This window comes from Aythya marila (assembly GCF_965140915.1).
Source record: "Aythya marila genome assembly, chromosome: 3".
Lineage (NCBI taxonomy): Eukaryota > Metazoa > Chordata > Aves > Anseriformes > Anatidae > Aythya > Aythya marila.
Window position 1 is genome coordinate 55,320,448 of NC_139044.1, and position 17,817 is coordinate 55,338,264.

At 41.0% G+C, this 17,817-nt stretch overlaps 1 protein-coding gene across 1 annotated transcript in view; it reads left to right on the forward strand.

Annotated features, from left to right (window-relative positions):
- Positions 1-698: 698 nt before the first annotated feature.
- SYNJ2 (synaptojanin 2) overlaps positions 699-17,817 on the forward strand; it is a 62,574-nt gene continuing 45,455 nt past the window's right edge. The window contains exons 1-3 of the mRNA XM_082755574.1: positions 699-995; positions 8,754-8,840; positions 17,085-17,355. Coding sequence (XP_082611700.1) covers positions 875-995; positions 8,754-8,840; positions 17,085-17,355 — 479 coding nt within the window. The 5' untranslated portion in view covers positions 699-874. The remainder of the gene's footprint in view (positions 996-8,753; positions 8,841-17,084; positions 17,356-17,817) is intronic.

The window sequence follows — 17,817 nt, forward strand, 5'->3', positions numbered from 1 at the left end:
AAAGAAACATCAAAAGAGACTTGTTGATGTTTTTAAACACAGAAGTGAATGATCCAGGGCAACTTTTAAAAATCATATGATGCAGCTGTCTTTGGCAGCTCTGGTTATTTGAGCGATTCTTTCAGCATTTCATCAAAAGTAAGCACATTATGAAAAGGGTTCACAAGTAAAGAGATTCCCAGTGTGATTTTTCCGTAAGTCAGCTGTAAGAAAGCCGTCTCTCTTCTGTTTAAAATTGTGTGTGATTAATTTGCACGCTTACATCCTCAGAGACCCCCAGACTTGGGGCAAGCTGTGTGCTCTCACTCATCACGCTTGTTTCACCCGTGTATAAACAGGATTACTCTTTCTGATGGAAAGCACATCGGATCGCTTCCCATCCGCACGTCCTTGCATGTGTGTGTGCCTAACCTACTCGGTCTGTTCCTCATGGCTGAACTCCGCAAGCCCTGAGCCCTGCAAACTTCATCCTCGGCGGTCTCGGCGTGGATTCGTGACAGGAATCCTGCGAAACTAACGAAAAAAAATTGAGTATTTTTACACGAAGGGGCACTGTTTTTGATGGTTAATCACACCGAAGGGGACAAGGGCGCCTTGCGGCCCCCCGAGCCCTGCTGCCAGGGGGCGTTTCTGAGGCGACGGGCGGGCGGGGAGCGCCTCAGCGCCATGGCGGGGCAGGCCCGGCCGCTCCGCTCCGCCCGGCTCGTCCTCCCCGCCCCGGCGGCTCCTACCTGTCCCCGGGGAGGAGGAGGAGGAGCTGCCGGCAGCCGGAGGGACAAAGTTGACTGTCGAAAGTTTCCGAGGGACCGTGGGTGGGGAGGGGAAGGAAGGGCGATCCCGGGAGCGGCAGCTCTCCGCCGTGTGCCGAGCCCCCATGGCGCTGAGCAAAGGGCTGCGGCTGCTCTGGAAGCAGGAGCCGGGGCCGAGCGCCCTGCTGGAGGCGCGCAGCCGCCGGGACTGCCTGTTGCTGGAGGCCGGCACCGTGGCGGCGCTCAGTAAGTGCGAACAAAACAGAAAAATAAAAATAAAACGAAAAATAAAGGGGAAGGTGTCGCGGTTGCGCCTGGTTTGGCACGCAGCGCTTACCTGCGCCTGCCGTCGTGGTGCGGAGGGGGGCTGTGGGGCTGTGGGCAGGCGCCCCCAAGGAAAGGGGTGAGGCTCAAACGCTGTTTTTTTTTTTTTTTTTTTTTTTTTTTTTTTTTTTTTGGTAAAAAAGCTGTCCGTACGTTGTGCTTGGTGCAGGAGAGCTACGGGGCATGAGGAAGGTGAATCAGATCGTCCACGGCAGGCTGTGTGTGGCAGGACACCCAGGCCAAAATGCCCCATTTCCAGCTGTTAGGGATTATATCAGTGGGGAGAGCCAACAGGGTCTGTGGGAAGCCAAATATTTGCATCAGAACAAGCTCCAGGAGTGCCAATCTTCTGACCTGTCCTGATAAAGATGTTGTTATTGTCACAACCTGCATGTTTTTAATTGCTATGGGAATGCTATGCTGTGTGATACGTTGGGGGTTCAGTTTCTTGTTAGATTCATTGGTAGCGGTGGACATTAATGTGCAGAAAAATGTTACATTTTTCTATATGTTTTGCTGTCCAAGTTTTAAATGAACTGTCAAAGTTACAGTTCTGGTAGTACTGACCAGCATTTTACCCACTTTCCCTGGTCCAAAAACGTGTGGACATTAAAACTCTCCATTGACAGCAATGAATTTTGATCTTTTGTTATTCTGATATAAATCCCAAGCAATTCCACCGTCTAAAGCCAATGTGCATGACTAATGCTGACAGACCAGCCTTCATCTAGCAACCACCAAGCCATTTGAATGACCAGTAGTTGGGAAGATTATTTGTAACCTTACTAATATAAGGAATCACCAACATGAAATAGATGTTTCTTTCACGCTGTTGCTATCCTCCATCTAAATAGCCGTAGCTAGAAGTGATTGGAGAATTGATACAGTCTTTTTAAAAATACACGTTAATTTGGTACCTGAATTTTGAAGTAATGGTCTGTGTGGTGGCTAGTGTAAAAGCTTGTTTCTCCTGCCTTTTGAAAGTCCAATGTCACCTCTTGAGATAACTGTAATCACTTATGCCTTGACATCCAGCCTACTCCATGTTAATAGCTTTGTTATTTTAATTCATCTGGTTTCTCTTCCTGCCTTGGTTTGTTCCTGTACTGTAGGAAGAGCTAGTTTGTCCAGTTGAGCCTGCTTAATTCATTTCTTCTCTTTATGAAGCAAAGGACCAGAAAAGGAGGGAAAACTGGCAGTAGGTATTGTGATGGTAAATTTACAAGAACTGCAAAGAGGAAACTCCACAGTCAGGGTGACAACAGAAACAACACAAATTCTGTTTTGACTGGCTTTGGGTTGTTACTGGCCGTAAAACACCTCAGCAGAAGATTAACATTTCTGAATAGTGATGCAATATGATGGCCACGCAATTTTCAGTGAAACAGTATTTTTAAGGACAGTAGGTATTTTTCCCTTCCTCTTCTCATGATGACACTGTAGGGTAAAACTTGCTGTTTTGAATTTAAAAGTAGATTTTGCAAGAGGCTTTATTTTGAAACCCTAAGGCTTCAGTCCTGTCCAGAAGGATGGGTGACAGCGTAAACAAATCTTCCAGGAATTCGCTGAAGTAGAACATCAGTGAGTAGCTCCTGTTACAGAAGAAATTTACAGTTGTGAAGATTGAGGAAAAATTGCCGTTGATTTAGAAGCTTTTGCTTACACAAGGGGGAATACAGGTACAAAATGCTGTGCTACTTTCAACACATATAGTTTTAACACTTCATAGATGAACTGAACTCTATACTAAAGCCATAGTGCTGAAAATATAGTTATTTAACTTTATCATAGCAGGTGAAATGAAATCAACAGCCCCGTGCCTCTCCCGCGGCCTCAGTTGCAGGTAGAGCTGTGTGGTTCCCTGCTAGTGCGGGGGGAAATCAGGGCATGGCCTTGCGGGGCAGGGACGCAAAACCAGGAAGTGGCAGGTATTTACCTACGGACCATTATTGCACAGAAAGCCGTTTCTGTGCTGTGTGTACGGTCAGTGTTTACAGTTAGTTTTAGCTTTGTAATGATATGTACAAATATGTCACTGAGCGGGGTTTTTGAAATCAAACGTTAATACTTGTGCAAACATATTGTGAATATATTTCTGTGTGCTATCAAAAACAGCGAGCCCTACAGCGTGACTCATTTTACTCTTATGCCAGGATATTTATGCAACTAGTCTCCTTATTATGTTTGTATTTCTAAAACTTACTACAATTTTTAAAAAGAAAAAAATATATGATTTTTTTTAAAGAAAAAAAATCATATATTTTTTTCTGTGGTTTAGTGATGTTCAAAACTTTTCCTGTTTGTGGATTCCTACAAATCTTGTAGTAGAAATAACCTACTTGACAGAAGCCTTGCCTTTCTTTATTACACTGTCAATGTTTCTGTGTTGATATATGTGATGTACAACAGGAACCACGTGGTCAGGTTCTAGGGACATGATTTAGGGGCTTATCTCTATGTTCCTGACTGCCTGCAGACCCCAGGAGTGGCCAGTACAAACCTGGTATTTTTATTTTTATTTTTATTTTTATTTTTATTTTTATTTTTATTTTTATTTTTATTTTTATTTTTATTTTATTTTTCTAAGTCCTTTCTTCTTTGGCTGTGAATAAATATACTCACATACAGGTATGAAAACATAATCCCTTACTAGAAACAGTATTTTCAATCTAATATAGAAAGCTGGTGAGCTGAGCTTTCCAAAATGCCACTTTTTTGATTTCTTTGCAATGTTTTCAAGCAGACAAAAAATACACTTTCTAGGAAATATATATGGTAAATATATTGCTTAACATTTTGAATATCCAGATTCTCTGAACTGTAACTCTGCCCACAGACTTCTTCCCAACCCTGTATTGCTTGATGTGTATGCTATTACATAATCCAGCCTGACTTGCACAATGCCTACCTAGCTTGGACTGGTTGTGGATGGGAAGGCTTTAGCAGTGAAAGATTATGAACATAAATGAAAATACAACAAAGTGCTTTGGGTTTGTCTGAGGATGACAGAAAACAGGAGCTGGAAGCAAGTTAATGATATGAACTCATGTAACACCAGACGTGGGATGTATTTCTACGTTATGGTACTGGACATAGTAACAATTTTTACTTAAGCGTTTTTGTGTACAAAATTTGTTTGATTATGTATTTATTCCTTCTCATAAAAAATCACACCACTGTCACCAAAATGCTGAAAGAAGCACAAATAAAGGAAACAAGCTCCTTGATAACCTTGTCACGTCAATCCAATTGGACTCTACAAATACTTAGAAACACTTCAGAGCATGTATGCATGGCTGTACCTGCGGCTAAGCAGGTGTCTAAATATTCCCAGAGTCAAGCTAAAGAAAAAAGGGAGAGACGGCATCTGTAAACCAGTCCCAGGCTTTTCTTTATTAAAGAGCTCTTTCTGTGGTTTTACCTGGAAGTTGTAGGTGTTCCTGTGTCTGTCCTTAATGTTAGGCTTGGACTGGTGGTACCTCTCTGCCCCCTTCCTGCAGTCGGGAGCTTCCTGGGCACCACGTCTGGTGGCACCTGCTGAAGCCTGGGGGATCAGCCCTAAGGAAGGGTTGGATAAAGGAAACTGCATATGCCCAGCCAGTTCCTGCTAGCCATTAAATCAAATTTGCAGCCCGTCTGAGCAGGAAGTCACACTTGGATAGCAGGTATCTGTCTTCTCGTGGTGTTTTCCTTTGGCTCTGAAATATTTTATGCTTGGAAAAAGGTCACTTTCAGCTGAGATTATTATAACTTGTTTTTATTGAATTATTGTTCACCTTTTGTTTTGCAAGTTAGTAATTTCGCCTAAGATGCTAACCTTATATATAATTTACATCAGGAGATTTTAAATAATTAACATTAAAAAAGCGCTTGAGGAATGCACGCAGCATGCATTTCTCTAACACTGTTATGAACACACAACACGGTTGTAATTAGTGCAGAAGGGTGGATTCTCAATTATATGTTTAGTGGAAGGAAAGATTGCTAAAAAGTGTTAGTGGGAAGCTTTTAGCAAAGTTTGGTAATTACCAGGTGTACTCTGTAGTACCTGAAGCCATTATTAAGCAATAAACAAATGCACCGTGTATTTGGAAAACTCAGCTTGAAATTCACCATGAAGATGTCTACTTAAAATAACTTCTGTAGCACCCAATTCCATTAACAATATATATATATATATATTTCCGTTTTTTTTTGTTTGAAAAAGGAAGGATTTTACCTGTGAGTAGAACGTAGTTAGACCTCCATTACTCATCCCAGGTTTTTAAGCAGACGGCACTCGTTGTCTCTGCATTTCAGGGCTTTTATGAAAGCTGTTACAGAATGAAAACTCTGACAATGGAAACTTCAACAGAAGAACACATAAATATTTTTTTTGTTACTGATTAGAAAAGAGCTTTGTCTTGGGACATACCCAGCTGTCAAATGTTGTCACTAAGGCTGTATTTACAATATTGTTCAGCCTTGTCCAATATGTTTTATATTGTCCCTGTGTGTCAACAATCCTGTAGTATTTTTTCCCCTGAACTCTGCTCTTTGTTCAGCGAAGGCAATAGCACATAGGCTAGCGTTGTTCTGTTTCTAGTCACTCACTTTCTGTTGCTGTCTCTATTGTCGTAGCATTGCTTGCAAATGGTCTAGGAGATGTGTACGGCTAGGTTTTGGTGAAACTTGAGATTTCTTTTAGAAATTTTAAAGATTTTAAAATAGTTCTTCTTAGTAATAAACTATGAAATTGGCTCAAGCCACGTGTAATGTCCTTTAAAGTCAGGCTTTGGTCATCCTGTCAGTGTATCACTTTTTATACTGGTTGTTGGGGATTCTCCCTCCTCCTCCCTCCAAAAATACGAAGATGGGCTGGGATACATGTGGATCCACCTAGGGCTCCCCAGCACTTGGAGGGAAGGCACTGTGCTCTGACCTGCCCGCCATGAGGACATGCAGTGAGATGGGGCTGAGTTGGAGGGCACGAGGGAGGAACGAGCCCCCCAGGCCTCGAGGGGCCATTTTGGAGGTCGTGCCAGGGGGCACCGTGCCTGACCCCTGCTGCACGAGGCCTGGGCCCTGGCCCAAGCAGAAGGGCAGTGATCAAAGTGATCTCAGGAGTTTGTGAAGCACCTGGGTGTATAATGGGACTGGAGTCTTCAGTTTCTGTAACAGATTGTATTTTTTTTTCCACACAAAATTTGTTCTCTGCACAGTAACATGCTGTGGGCTGTCTGCTTGCTGGGTGAGGCCTGAGGGGCGCGCTGCTCTCCAGGGGACACATGGAGATGGTTGAGGGAAGATCTCTTTGTCTCTTCTTTGGTTTCTGAATCCAAATTGTTTCAGGGAGCAAAATGAACCCCAGAATAAACAACAGGATCTGCTATATGGTAGAAATTGTGGCCAGAAAGAGAGCCCAGCAGAGCCCAGAGCTTTGCATTGGGAGCCAGCTCCTCTCTTTCAGGCAGCTTCTCTGGTACTGATGCTCTGACCAATGCTGCTGGGCTGGTAAATCCTCCTTTAACTGGTCTGTCCAGGACACAGCCTGTTTCTGTACCGCTGTCAGCAAAACCCAGCTGTTTGTTTGTCTGTGCACTTGGAGAAGTGCCGTGCCAAGAGCTGATGTGCGTGTGATGCTGCTGCCTTGACCAAGGAAACTTCGGTGGCTTCTGTACGTGCCAGTGTCAGGTGCTTCTTGCCATTAGCTGCATGACTTCTGTGTTGCTTATTTCCACAAATTCTGTTCTTTTGGATCCTGTGGTTACCAGGCATGTTAATGGCCAGCTTTCCAACTCGTAATTTTATTTTGAAGAGTATCGTTGTGCTTTCAAGATGTCTCTTAAATGCTTTCAGGTTGTGCAGAGCCTGCAAGTTTGCAAGGTCCTGCATTAGTCTGAGATCTAAATCTCTCACTATTTCTGTCATTCTCTATTTCTTCCTAAAAGTGGAATGTTTGGAGCAAGAATTTAGTGTATGTTTTTTCTTTTTTCTTTCAAACTATAGAGTTTGAAAGAGGGGAACAAATTTAAGAAAAATATCAGTATCTTTTTGTTGCTTTTTTTCTAGTTACTGAATATGACAGAGAGAGAGAGAGAGGGACATTACTTTTTTAACCTCTTTTTGCCTTTTTTTTAATACATAAGGAAGGCCTGACAATCTTTTTTATTTCTTGGTGAGACGCTCTATCTCAACTGCCCTTGCAGAAGTTTTGTCTGAAGTGAGCTTTCAGAGTCTCAGCTCTTAAGAGATGCTCTTACTGAATATTTGAACTGTTGCTGTCCAGAGGTTTACATTAAACAATAAAAATCCCTTTATTTGCTTCCTGTTGCTTATGTTTTACTTCACTGGCGTGTGTGGTATCAACATTTTGCTGGGTTTGTGTGATTCACTCAGTGTTTGTAAGGAAGCAAAACAGATTGTGAAAGTCTGGTGGCAAAAATAAAATTGAGAAAAGAATTAACAACTCTTCCTTATTCAACACAGATGCAAAACCAGAGACAAATGCGTTTTCATTTCCTTTGGGGGTTGCCTCTACTAAGGACTCCACAGGAATTGTGCAAGTAGAAGTGTGCTTGCCTTCACTTCAAAATGTCAGAGAGAGATGAGATACTTATTTCTTTTCCATGCTTCTCACTGAGCTACTTGTCTCTTGATATTTGTAAATAAAAGTCTGCTTCTTTGTTTACTGTCATCCATTGCGAGCAGTTCAGCTTGTCATTTATCGTCCAGGGGGTTTTAAATTTTTTTAACTGCTGAAGTTTGCAAGGAGCACAAGATTTTAAAGTGTTAGCTAACCTCCGAAAGAACCATGTTTCTGTTTATTTGCAGTCAAGAAGTAAACGGATGTTTGAGGGTCACAGTCTTGTTTCACCCATTCATGAGGCTAAATTTGCTCCTCATTAGGAAATATATACAAAATGCAGGCTTACTGGTTCAGGAAGCACTTTATTTTTGCCTTAAGTAGCAGTGTACAAGCTTGGGCCATGTTCTGGCTTAATACTCAGTCAATCTAAGTGTTCAGTTCATGCCCATTGAAGTCAGTTATTGCAGAAATACACAAATCTTACAACGGCATTTGATCCTCTGATTTTATTTATTTATTTTTAAACAGTTAGTTCTTACTTGATTGAGATATAAGTTTAGTTCCTCTTAAAATCAACATCCAATTTGCCTATATCAAATTATATTATCTTGCATAAAAAAATCTGATTCTGTTTGAAATTAGGCTTGGAGAATCTGGAAACAGAAACCATCTCGTACATCAGGAAAAGATGTATTATATTTTAGCTTATGGCCAGACTTTTTTGTTGTTGTTGCTCTTGTTTTTGAACAGTGTGAAGTTTAAATGTGTTTATACATTTCTTTATACATTCTGAAACTGGTGTGGCATCTGCTAACATCTCCACTGTAGAATTAGGGCATTACTAATAATTATGTGTCCTGGAAAGGTAGTGCGTGCCCTTCTTTTTTCTAGGCTGGTGGGAGGAGAGGCTATACGTTTCTGTCCCATTGCTTTTTAATGTTCTTAAACATTGAAACAACACATGCCGTGTTCTCACAGCATTTTAACCCTACCTAAGTAATTTTGTTTTCTGACTGAGATCAGCTGGGATGGACTGATGTAGACTATAGCAATCTTAAGATTTGATAAGGACCAGAACACTAAGCTTTGCTGTCTTTTGTTTTGTATTGCAGCTCCAGAAGAAAAGGATGCAATTAAAGGACAATATGAAAAACTCATGGATGCTTATGGCTGTTTAGGAGAGCTTCAGCTTAAATGTGGTAAGTGACCATCTGTATGACTAAGATTATTTCACAGAATCAGAGATAAATCATTATAAAAATGTCCAGACAATGCTGGCATGCTGTAGCACCAAATGGCTAAAGATGTCCAGTTCCTTAACATTTCAAAGCTAATTGCAGCTTGTTATGTGTAGTCTGGAAGAGATCTACTTCTTTTTCTATGCCGTGCCAAAAGCATACTGCCAAGTGACAGTCTAAGCGTTTTTGGATTATTTTTTTTTTGCTTTTGTTTTGTCTGACGTTCTTAACTGCCTGAAGATAATTGTCTTTTTCTCTTTTTTTTTTTTTTAACTGCAATCGTCCAAGGCAAACCATGGTTTCTCACTTTTTTTTTTGAAGGATCATATTTAAACAGTGATTAATCATTGCCATCTGAAACTGCAGATTCTTAGTCTTTGCTATAATGCCCAATTGCCTTTAATTGTGTAATTCACATGGAAAAGGGCTTGCAGAAGCAGTCCTTGAACTTCAACTAGTAAGCAATATTTATTGTCATTACTTCAGTTTTCTGTACAATTTGGGAATCTTGATTTAGCAAAGGATTTGCTATTACACAGCCTACAGGAATTTTAATGGAAATAGCATGCTTTAGGCACAGGACTGCAGTCACTGATTCAAAGGTAATAGTACCTTGCACAGCAGACATCAAATCCAGTGATGAAAAGGATGCATTAAAATAAAAGGTTAGTGGTATTAAAACACGGTATAGTTCAGACTTTTTCTGCGTTCATTAAGGAAAGCTGTATAAGACTTGATCTCATGGTCTTAGAGTAAACCTTAATTTTGACTTGGAGGAATGACAAGATTGATTTTCATATAACTTAGTACTTAATCAAGGAATCTGCCGAAGGCAACGGTGCTGTAAGCACTGGCTTATTTAGACCAGTACATGTAAGTGTATCTTTTTATAGCTCACCTACCATTTTATGGCTCAAGGAATATGATGCAAGATTGATCTGAAGAGGTGGCTGCAGTCTGAAAGACTTCTGTGTCATAACTCTAGGCCTGTCTAGTCTTTTAAATGAGTGTGGGCTTTTTGTTTGTTTTGTTTCTTGTGGAATTAATTAGGCATTTCTATGGAGATGTATATCAATTTGTTAATGCAATTAAAAATGGAGGATTTGTGCTTGTTTTTTCTTGGCACTTGGACCTGTTTTTCCTCATAGGAGTCTAATTAATCCTGTTGTAATAGCAAAGGAATGCAGCTATTGAAGTCAAGCTCTTCAAGCTACAAATGAGAGTAGTTTCTTGTACGTGATGGGAACTAAGTATCTCTGGTTTTAGTCTTCATATTAGAATGAATTATTTCAGTTGGGGTATGGAATATACTCAGCCTTATCTTTTCTTCTTTTCTCCTTCTATTTCTGTGTTGCCATGTCCTTGCTTCTTTTTGAACAACGCCTGCTTAACTTCAGCGCCTGTGAAGCGTGAATTTTTTCTTCTCTGAGCTCTGTCACTGTACCTTTGTCTTGTCCTACTGTTAAATTACAAGTCCTGGTACAGGACTTCTTTTGGAAAGGATTTTTTAAAATTGTATTGGTAATTGGTTAAAAAAAAGTTTACTGCTGGAGGTCAGCTCCTAATTTTGACTGAGCGAAAAGTCAGGAGGGTCATGCTGTAATGGTAAGCAAAGGTAAGCAAACATTTTCTGCTGCTGAACATGTTTAAAAAAGCACAGATGATTGCCTGCCTGCTATTTGACCAGTAAAGAAGTAGCCGAATTTTTTCACAGTCTCAGTTAGTTTTTCCATCTTGCTCGTAAGTATACGCCATCCCTTTAGCTGTTGCTTACAGAAAAGATTAACGCTACCAAATATATATATGTAATATAACTTTTTGCTTTCTTAGGTAATGTATTCTATGCAAACGAGGGCATAATTGGCCAGCTCTTCACTGACCATCAGTTAGCAGATACACTTTGGCCAGAAGTATCACTAGTCTTCTTTTTACAGCTGGAAACCTGCAGATCATAAGTACTAAATTAAGTGAAAATATTTGTATAAGTACATTCCACAGGGATATTAAAAGAGCATATTTGTAGAGCAGAAGGGGAGACGTTTTCAAGACATGAAAGATGTCCCTGAGCACTTCAATTAATCTGTAAATATCGCTACTTAGGAATCCAAATAAATCACATTGTATGCTTGCCAGAATAGATCATGCTTTTCACAAGAAAGTAGATGAAATATGTGAAGCTGACTCACAAAGTTAATGTTTCCCAGCAGTGATAACATTCACTTCTATGTACTTCTGTCTGTTAACATGACTCACTAAGTTCTTCTGCTTTCTTTTGTGAGATGGATGGCAGCAGAATGAATTGTACAGTGTTTCGGAGCTGTATCTCAGCCAAGGTTTTGCTGCCAAAGAAGATCTTGCGGTGGCAAATACGTTTTAAGCAAGAGCTGACTTTGCAGCATTTGGTTTAAACACTGTGAAGTCAGGAAGGGGTTCATATATAAAGCAGTATTTTGACAACATCACCGCGTAGGTTGCGTTATTTAATACAGTTGCTGTGTTTGGGGAGGTGCTCTGAATTAACTTGTCTGTATATACTCTTGCTTTTGTGTATACAATGTGTTTGATGGTCTAAGGGAAGAATTCTCAAAGGCGAAAAGGACAACTAAATACCTGTTTTCTATTCCTCTTGATCATTTCCTAAAATATAATTTTAGTTAGGAGAGGTAGAAAGAGCATTTTTGAGGCTAAAACTGTAGTTTGGAAAATCTTGGTTCTTTTTATGATTCTGCTATAGATTTCCTCAGAGATTTTCAGCCTGTTGCTTAGAATCAGATCCTCTGCATCACTCTGTGGCTAATTTTGAAAGGAGCTGAGAGGTGTAAATACTTTTGAAAACTGTTTTTCAGTGGACTATAAAGTGAAGTGGAGATATGTGGGGAGTGACGATGAAATGCAGTGGAAACGGAACATGCTGAGGGAACATAAGGAAATGGCATGGCTGTTGGAAGGGAGAAGGAATAAAAATTGGAGTGGATTCATTTATAAAAGGAAAAGGCTGTGGAGTGAAACATTCACAGTTAAAAAGGACAAAATAAGAATTGGATATTGCCTTTTCACTGTAGCTCATAACGGGCAGCTCTGAAGTCATCCCATCAACTGCAGGGGAAACAATTGGCTGGAGTCATGTAGACAGGTTAAATACAGAAGCTGCAGCTTATTAGTGTAGGTGTGGCGTACCAGAACCACGTTTCCTGTGGCAGGCTTGCTGAACTTCCATGAAGGCAGTTGGCTTCACAAGAGCTTTTAGAAAAGAAGAAAGGATACAAGTTATTTTCGTCTTGTTTCTCTGCCAAATATTCTCCCTTTTCTGCCTCCCTTGCGTAACCCAATGAAAGGGCATTCAGTGCGTATTGCTGTGAACAATACATTTCTAACATTTCTTTGAAAGGGTTCTTTACAGATGGTAGTGGTGATTTGTAGCTGTAGCAGGGCAAAATAATGAGCTTGGTCACAATACATGAACATTTATATCCATATATCTGAGATCAAAATTTGATCCATAAATAAATTTTAAACGTTTTTTTTTCTTCAGCACTTTCAGTGGCTCTTGCTTTTTCATAGGTGTATTGCTATGGAAAGAACGGGCAGTAAGGAGCACTTCACTTCTTGCTCTGATATTTTTCAGAGATTTCTTTAAAACATTCAAGATAGTATCCCAAGGAAATGAGAGACATTTCTGCAGTTATGATCTTCTGTTGCAATTCTTATGTTCCTAAATATCACTTTCATCTATGTGAAAGTTTAGGAAAGCTAATAAAAAGTGGGACTGTACATTAAATTGTAAAAGGTGGTGTTTTGTTTTGATTTTTTAAAGAAAAGATATTTGATTTTTAAGGTGAGGACACAGTAAAGAGTCCACAGCTGATGTGGTTGTTGGTACAAAGTCAAGGGTAGGAGCCACACCTGGAGCCTCGAGCACTTCACAGGAAAAAGGTGTTCTGGGATGCTTTTCATTGACCTTAGTGCTGGTCCCACTTATTGTGCACTTTGCAGCTGTCAGCTGAATGCAGCATGCTTTCTGCTACTGTATGGCACGTTGACATCAAGGAAAAATTACCATAAATTTCCTCCCAGTATCCTTAGTTACTTATTTTGTGATAACAGTTGTGGGTTTCTGTTTTAAGAAATAAGACTGGAGTTTCGTCTGTCTCCTGGTCCAGATATGCAGGGAGCTCCTGAGAGTAGGAAGCTTTGGTTTCCCTCCCCCTTTTTTTAAAAATCCATTCAGCTATTGATGTTTTGGACAGAACAAACATAAATACCCTGCATGCTATTTAACTCCTTGCAAAGGTTGTAGCCCCATATGTGCTTCATAATGCTGCTGCCGGGTGGATCTGACTGGACTGTAGGAAGTATTTTTGTAGTGACTGGTGTTAGTATGGGACTTCAAGTGCTACTTGCATAAGAACAGCTTCACTGGAAACTTCAGTAATATTCTTAATGCAATGGTAATGAGCTGCAGTTTTGAAGAAGTTAAGGCTGCAGGAATTAATGGAACAGTCTTGGCTGTTTTAAGGGGAAATACCTTCTAGCTTTAAGGAATGTCTGGGTATTTCAGTTTTATTTATTTCATTAAAATTGTGATATTTTCAGAGTTAGCTCAGCAAACCCAATTCTTTTAAAAAATCCTCTCTTTCTCATGCTGTAGCCTCACAAATCCTGATACCGTAGGAAATTTCACATTGTGTTGAGAGCAGGAGATTTTTTGTGGGGGAGGGTTTAGGAAGCCAGGAATGCAATTTCTTGCATTCTTTTGTGAGATTTACTGAATAATAAAATTGAATTGTGTAGGAACTAAAAAAAATTTTCAGTAAATTCCTGTCAGCTAAAAATGTTTTTTTCCCTCCATTGAATGAACAATTACCAAAGAACTTAGCATGTGCAATTCTTAGAAAATCAATTTTATTTTGCTTCTTACAGAAGTTACTTACACCAGGAACAGCACCTGTCCTGGCTGGAGCAATTTCCCCCTGTAAATTTCAGCGCATTTAGGTAGGGTTGTGGTTGATACTTCTGTTTCCATGTTAAGTAGTTATTTTTCAACAGGAAATACTATGGCCTGTTGATGTTTACATACCAGAAAACAAACCACAGTGACTTTTTAAAGTTTAAATTTAGATGTAAAAGGATTGGTTTATTTGTTTGATTGTTTTAGTATATCCACAATGATAATCAGACTTTTGGTGACTAACAAATAAGCAGATGCATTTGCCCTATGCCTGGTAACGTTAGGTTTCTGCCATACGAGGTACTGTTCGGATATGTAACACTTCTGTTTTTCCTTTGAAACAGCATTTTCAAGCTGAGAAAATGCCTCAGTGAAACCACGAATGGCTGTAGCTTGGTTCTCATTTCCATCATAAACTTGTCCAATGCAGTTATCAGGATATTTAAAAACATTGGCAGCCTGGGTCAAAGGGAGAAACACGGGGGTAAGAATGTGAGAAGAAGTTTGGGGATTGAAAGAAGAGAGCCCCATGTGTAAACTGAGGTGCTGGCAAGCACAGAGGAAAGCTGTATTTTGCTGTGTACGGCTGCATAGTTTAGTGATAAGGAATTTCTTAGGGTTTAATTGAGACATGGTTAGAAGGTGGATAGCTGAATAGTGTTTTGGTAGCATTGATTTTGCCCTGTTATGCTCTAGGAACAGGAAAGGTTGACCAGAGCCCTGTCTCTGGTCAGGGCCCCTTGGTTACATCTAAGGAGTGAATGAAGAAGGGGCAGGACACAGGTTTGAGCACTGTCAGTAGGATGTTGGGATGAGGATGCTCCCTATGCCAAGGGCAGCATGTGAGGCCCTTCCTCTCCTGGACAGTGCAGGGAGCACCTCGGCTGATTCCCAGGGATGCTGGGGTGAAGGTGGTATCAGGGGAGGGGGCTTGGGGCTCTTCTGAGGCTGTCAGAGACATTTGTGTTAGGCTGGGGCTGTGATGTTGTAGGGTTTTTGCATTCTGGCTGTCGTATAAGCATATCCGGAGTGGTTTAAGCAAATCAAAGCGGTTGAAATGATCTGAACACCACCTCAGCTCACAGAGCAGTCTAGGAGGACAGAGCAGGCTAGCTTTATTGTAGCTTAAATCCATTTGGCTCATTTTCTTCAACTTTTTCTCCCTTTGTCCTTTTTACCCCATTTTATTTTAGTATTCTAGGTTGTAAGTGTGAGGCATAACACTGCGCTCCTTTGCCAGCCCGTCGCTGTTCTAAGGTGTCATGAAAAGTAGGTGAAGGATGAAGGCTTCTCCATGATTTGCTACTGCTTTCCAAGTCCTGCAGGTGGAGTTACTCTGTGGATGTGAGGGGCTACTGCAGGGTGGCAGGAACGACTTTCACAGCCTCAGAAAGCTGCCGGTGTCCTCACACATCGGGGACAAAGCGGCAGCTCCTTAGCTGTGATTTCTCTTTTTGAGCTCAGTAGCTAGTGGTCTGGGGGAGGAGAGATGCTGGACCTCTGCGTGCGTAAATGTGACTCCCTTTCTGAGGGTGAGTAAATAAGTGGAGGAGGTAGTGAAAAGAGTCTGGAGTCTCTGCCAGGGATTAGCAAGCTTCTAGGTAAGGCGATATCAAATCTACGTATAGACTTGCTCATCTTTTCCCTTATGCTGTGCTTTTTTCCTACACTGCCTTCCTAAACTAAGGAATTGCTTTGTTTAGACCCAGTTATTTCCTTCTGGCTACAAGCTCCTTGAAGGACAGAACCACAGATAATGAGCCCACCAGTACTAAGTTTTAGTATTTATTGGCTATTTTAATGTTGACTTTCCCACTCCCTCTCTTCTGAATCCTCTAGAACAGGTCGCTGAAGCCAAGGAGAGCACAGCAACCCCTTGTTACAGAAAGAAATGTGGTGAACAAAGCTTTTTGATAAACACCACCTACACTGAGCTTTATGAAAAACCGAAGTCAGCAGAACAGAATGAATAAGGTCTAACCTCCCACCCTGTCCTGCCGTCCAGCCCCGTGTGCCTACACAAATATTCTGGCCCTGCCGAAAACCACCCCGACTTCAGTTTCGGTAGCCCACCTGCGATCTGGAATCAAGGGCTCCCCTGCTGATGTTTCAGGAACAAACTAGTTGTTGCGTGAGAGCTGCTCTGTGCTTTTGGACTTTTTCCACCGTGGAGTGTTGAAAAGCAGTCCTACAAAGCGTGCCCTTAGGGCACGGTGACAGGCTATTGGCAGGTCAGACCTTGTTTCTGCTTTGGCAAAGCAATAAATCTTGGCTCACTCCTACCTTTTCTTACTAACTGGAGTGCCTACGATGGCATTGTGTCTGTACAAGACCAGTTCAAGTGTATCACAGAATGGTTTGGGTTGGAAGGGACCTGAACAATCATCTAATTCCAGCCCCCTTGCCACGGGGATATTGGGGGTGGAATCAAATAGCTTCTTCCAAGTAAAACTAGTGTTGTAAGAACAATCGTTCTGCTGCTTCTCAATTACTGTATCATTTCAGGGAGAAAGAACAGAGGTTGAAATCCCTCCGTGTACTAGAAATCTGGTGGTGGTGGTGTTCTCAAGCTCCAAAATTTGTCTTTTAGTTCTGGGGCTCTGGAGTTCAGCTGCTTCATGATTTCATGCTTTCCTTCACAACTGCGAGAGCTAGAATTGTTTCTAATGATGCTTGAGGTTGTCGGCTAATTGCATACACTCTGCTTTGTGACACAAAAAAGTAAAATCTCAAGAACTGATAATACTGAAACTTTTTGAGTGGCTGAACACGGCTGGTTTAAGAGGAAACCAGGAAGAAAGTTGAGTGCTTTATATTTGTAAAATTCAGAAGTCAGTTGAAAGATACATAGGGAGGTTCACAATTTATCTCATAATTGATCAGAGTTCTTGTCTTTTCCTTGAATCAAATCCAGTGAAAACTGTACGTTCTCCAGGGGGTGAAATCTGATTTTGAGTAGTGATCCAATACAGAGCTCACCTGAAGTGGGGAAAAATGCACTCTAATAGAGCAAAGGATAGAAATGTGAAAATATGTGGATCATTATGCAAATTTTCTCACTTACCTGCAGTCAAAAGGAACTCAGAAATGTCAATGAGCACTGGTGATGTGCTTGTGGTTTGTATTCTGTATTCTTTTTCCTGAAGCAGAGATACTGTCCTCTGCTGGAGCCCTGTCAGCATTACATATGGCAGGACTGATTGGAAATGACAAAGCCTGTGTCCTCCTGTAACCCTTCTGTAACTATCGCCTTCTAGGTAACGCTCGGCTGCACTTTCTGGTCCTGGTGACAGGCTGTACGTCGGTGGGAAAAATCCTGGACGCTGAAGTTTACAAAATTACTGCAACAGATTTCTGTCCTCTCCAGGAAGAAACAAAGGAAGAGGAGCGCATCACTGCCTTGAAGAAAATACTGAACTCTGGGATGTTCTATTTCTCCTGGCCTAATGCAGGCTCAAACTTTGACCTGACTGTGCGAGCTCAGAAGCAGGGTGATAACCACTATGAATCTGGTAACTCCTTCTTCTGGTTAGTACTGCATGTTTGTACCAAAGTCTTCTGTCAGCCCCATCTGTATGTTAGTGGTCACACATCCTCAGAGAGAAATGACCAGGTGTATTCCAGGTGTGCCACCTTCCATTTCATTGCCATGTCACTTTACAGGGCCTGTGGCCTTACTGAATTCAAAAAGGTAGCTTCTATTTAACTAAAATTAATCTGGCAGTGAAATGCAGTTCTTATAACTGGATTTTTGTGTGTGTGTGTTTAAGAAGAAAGCACAAGGTTTCTTGTTCACAGTGCAGAAATGTTTCTCTATGTGTTGTGAATAGTTTCCCTTGTGGTAATAATTTGCTTTAAAGGTTACCTTTTAAAGTAACAGTAACCTGCACTTGAACCGTTCATAATCACATCATCTGTAGACATATATTTTTTTATTTTTTAAAAGAGTGTGAGTTTAAAGTCTGCGTTTCAATCTCTTAATAATGTGCC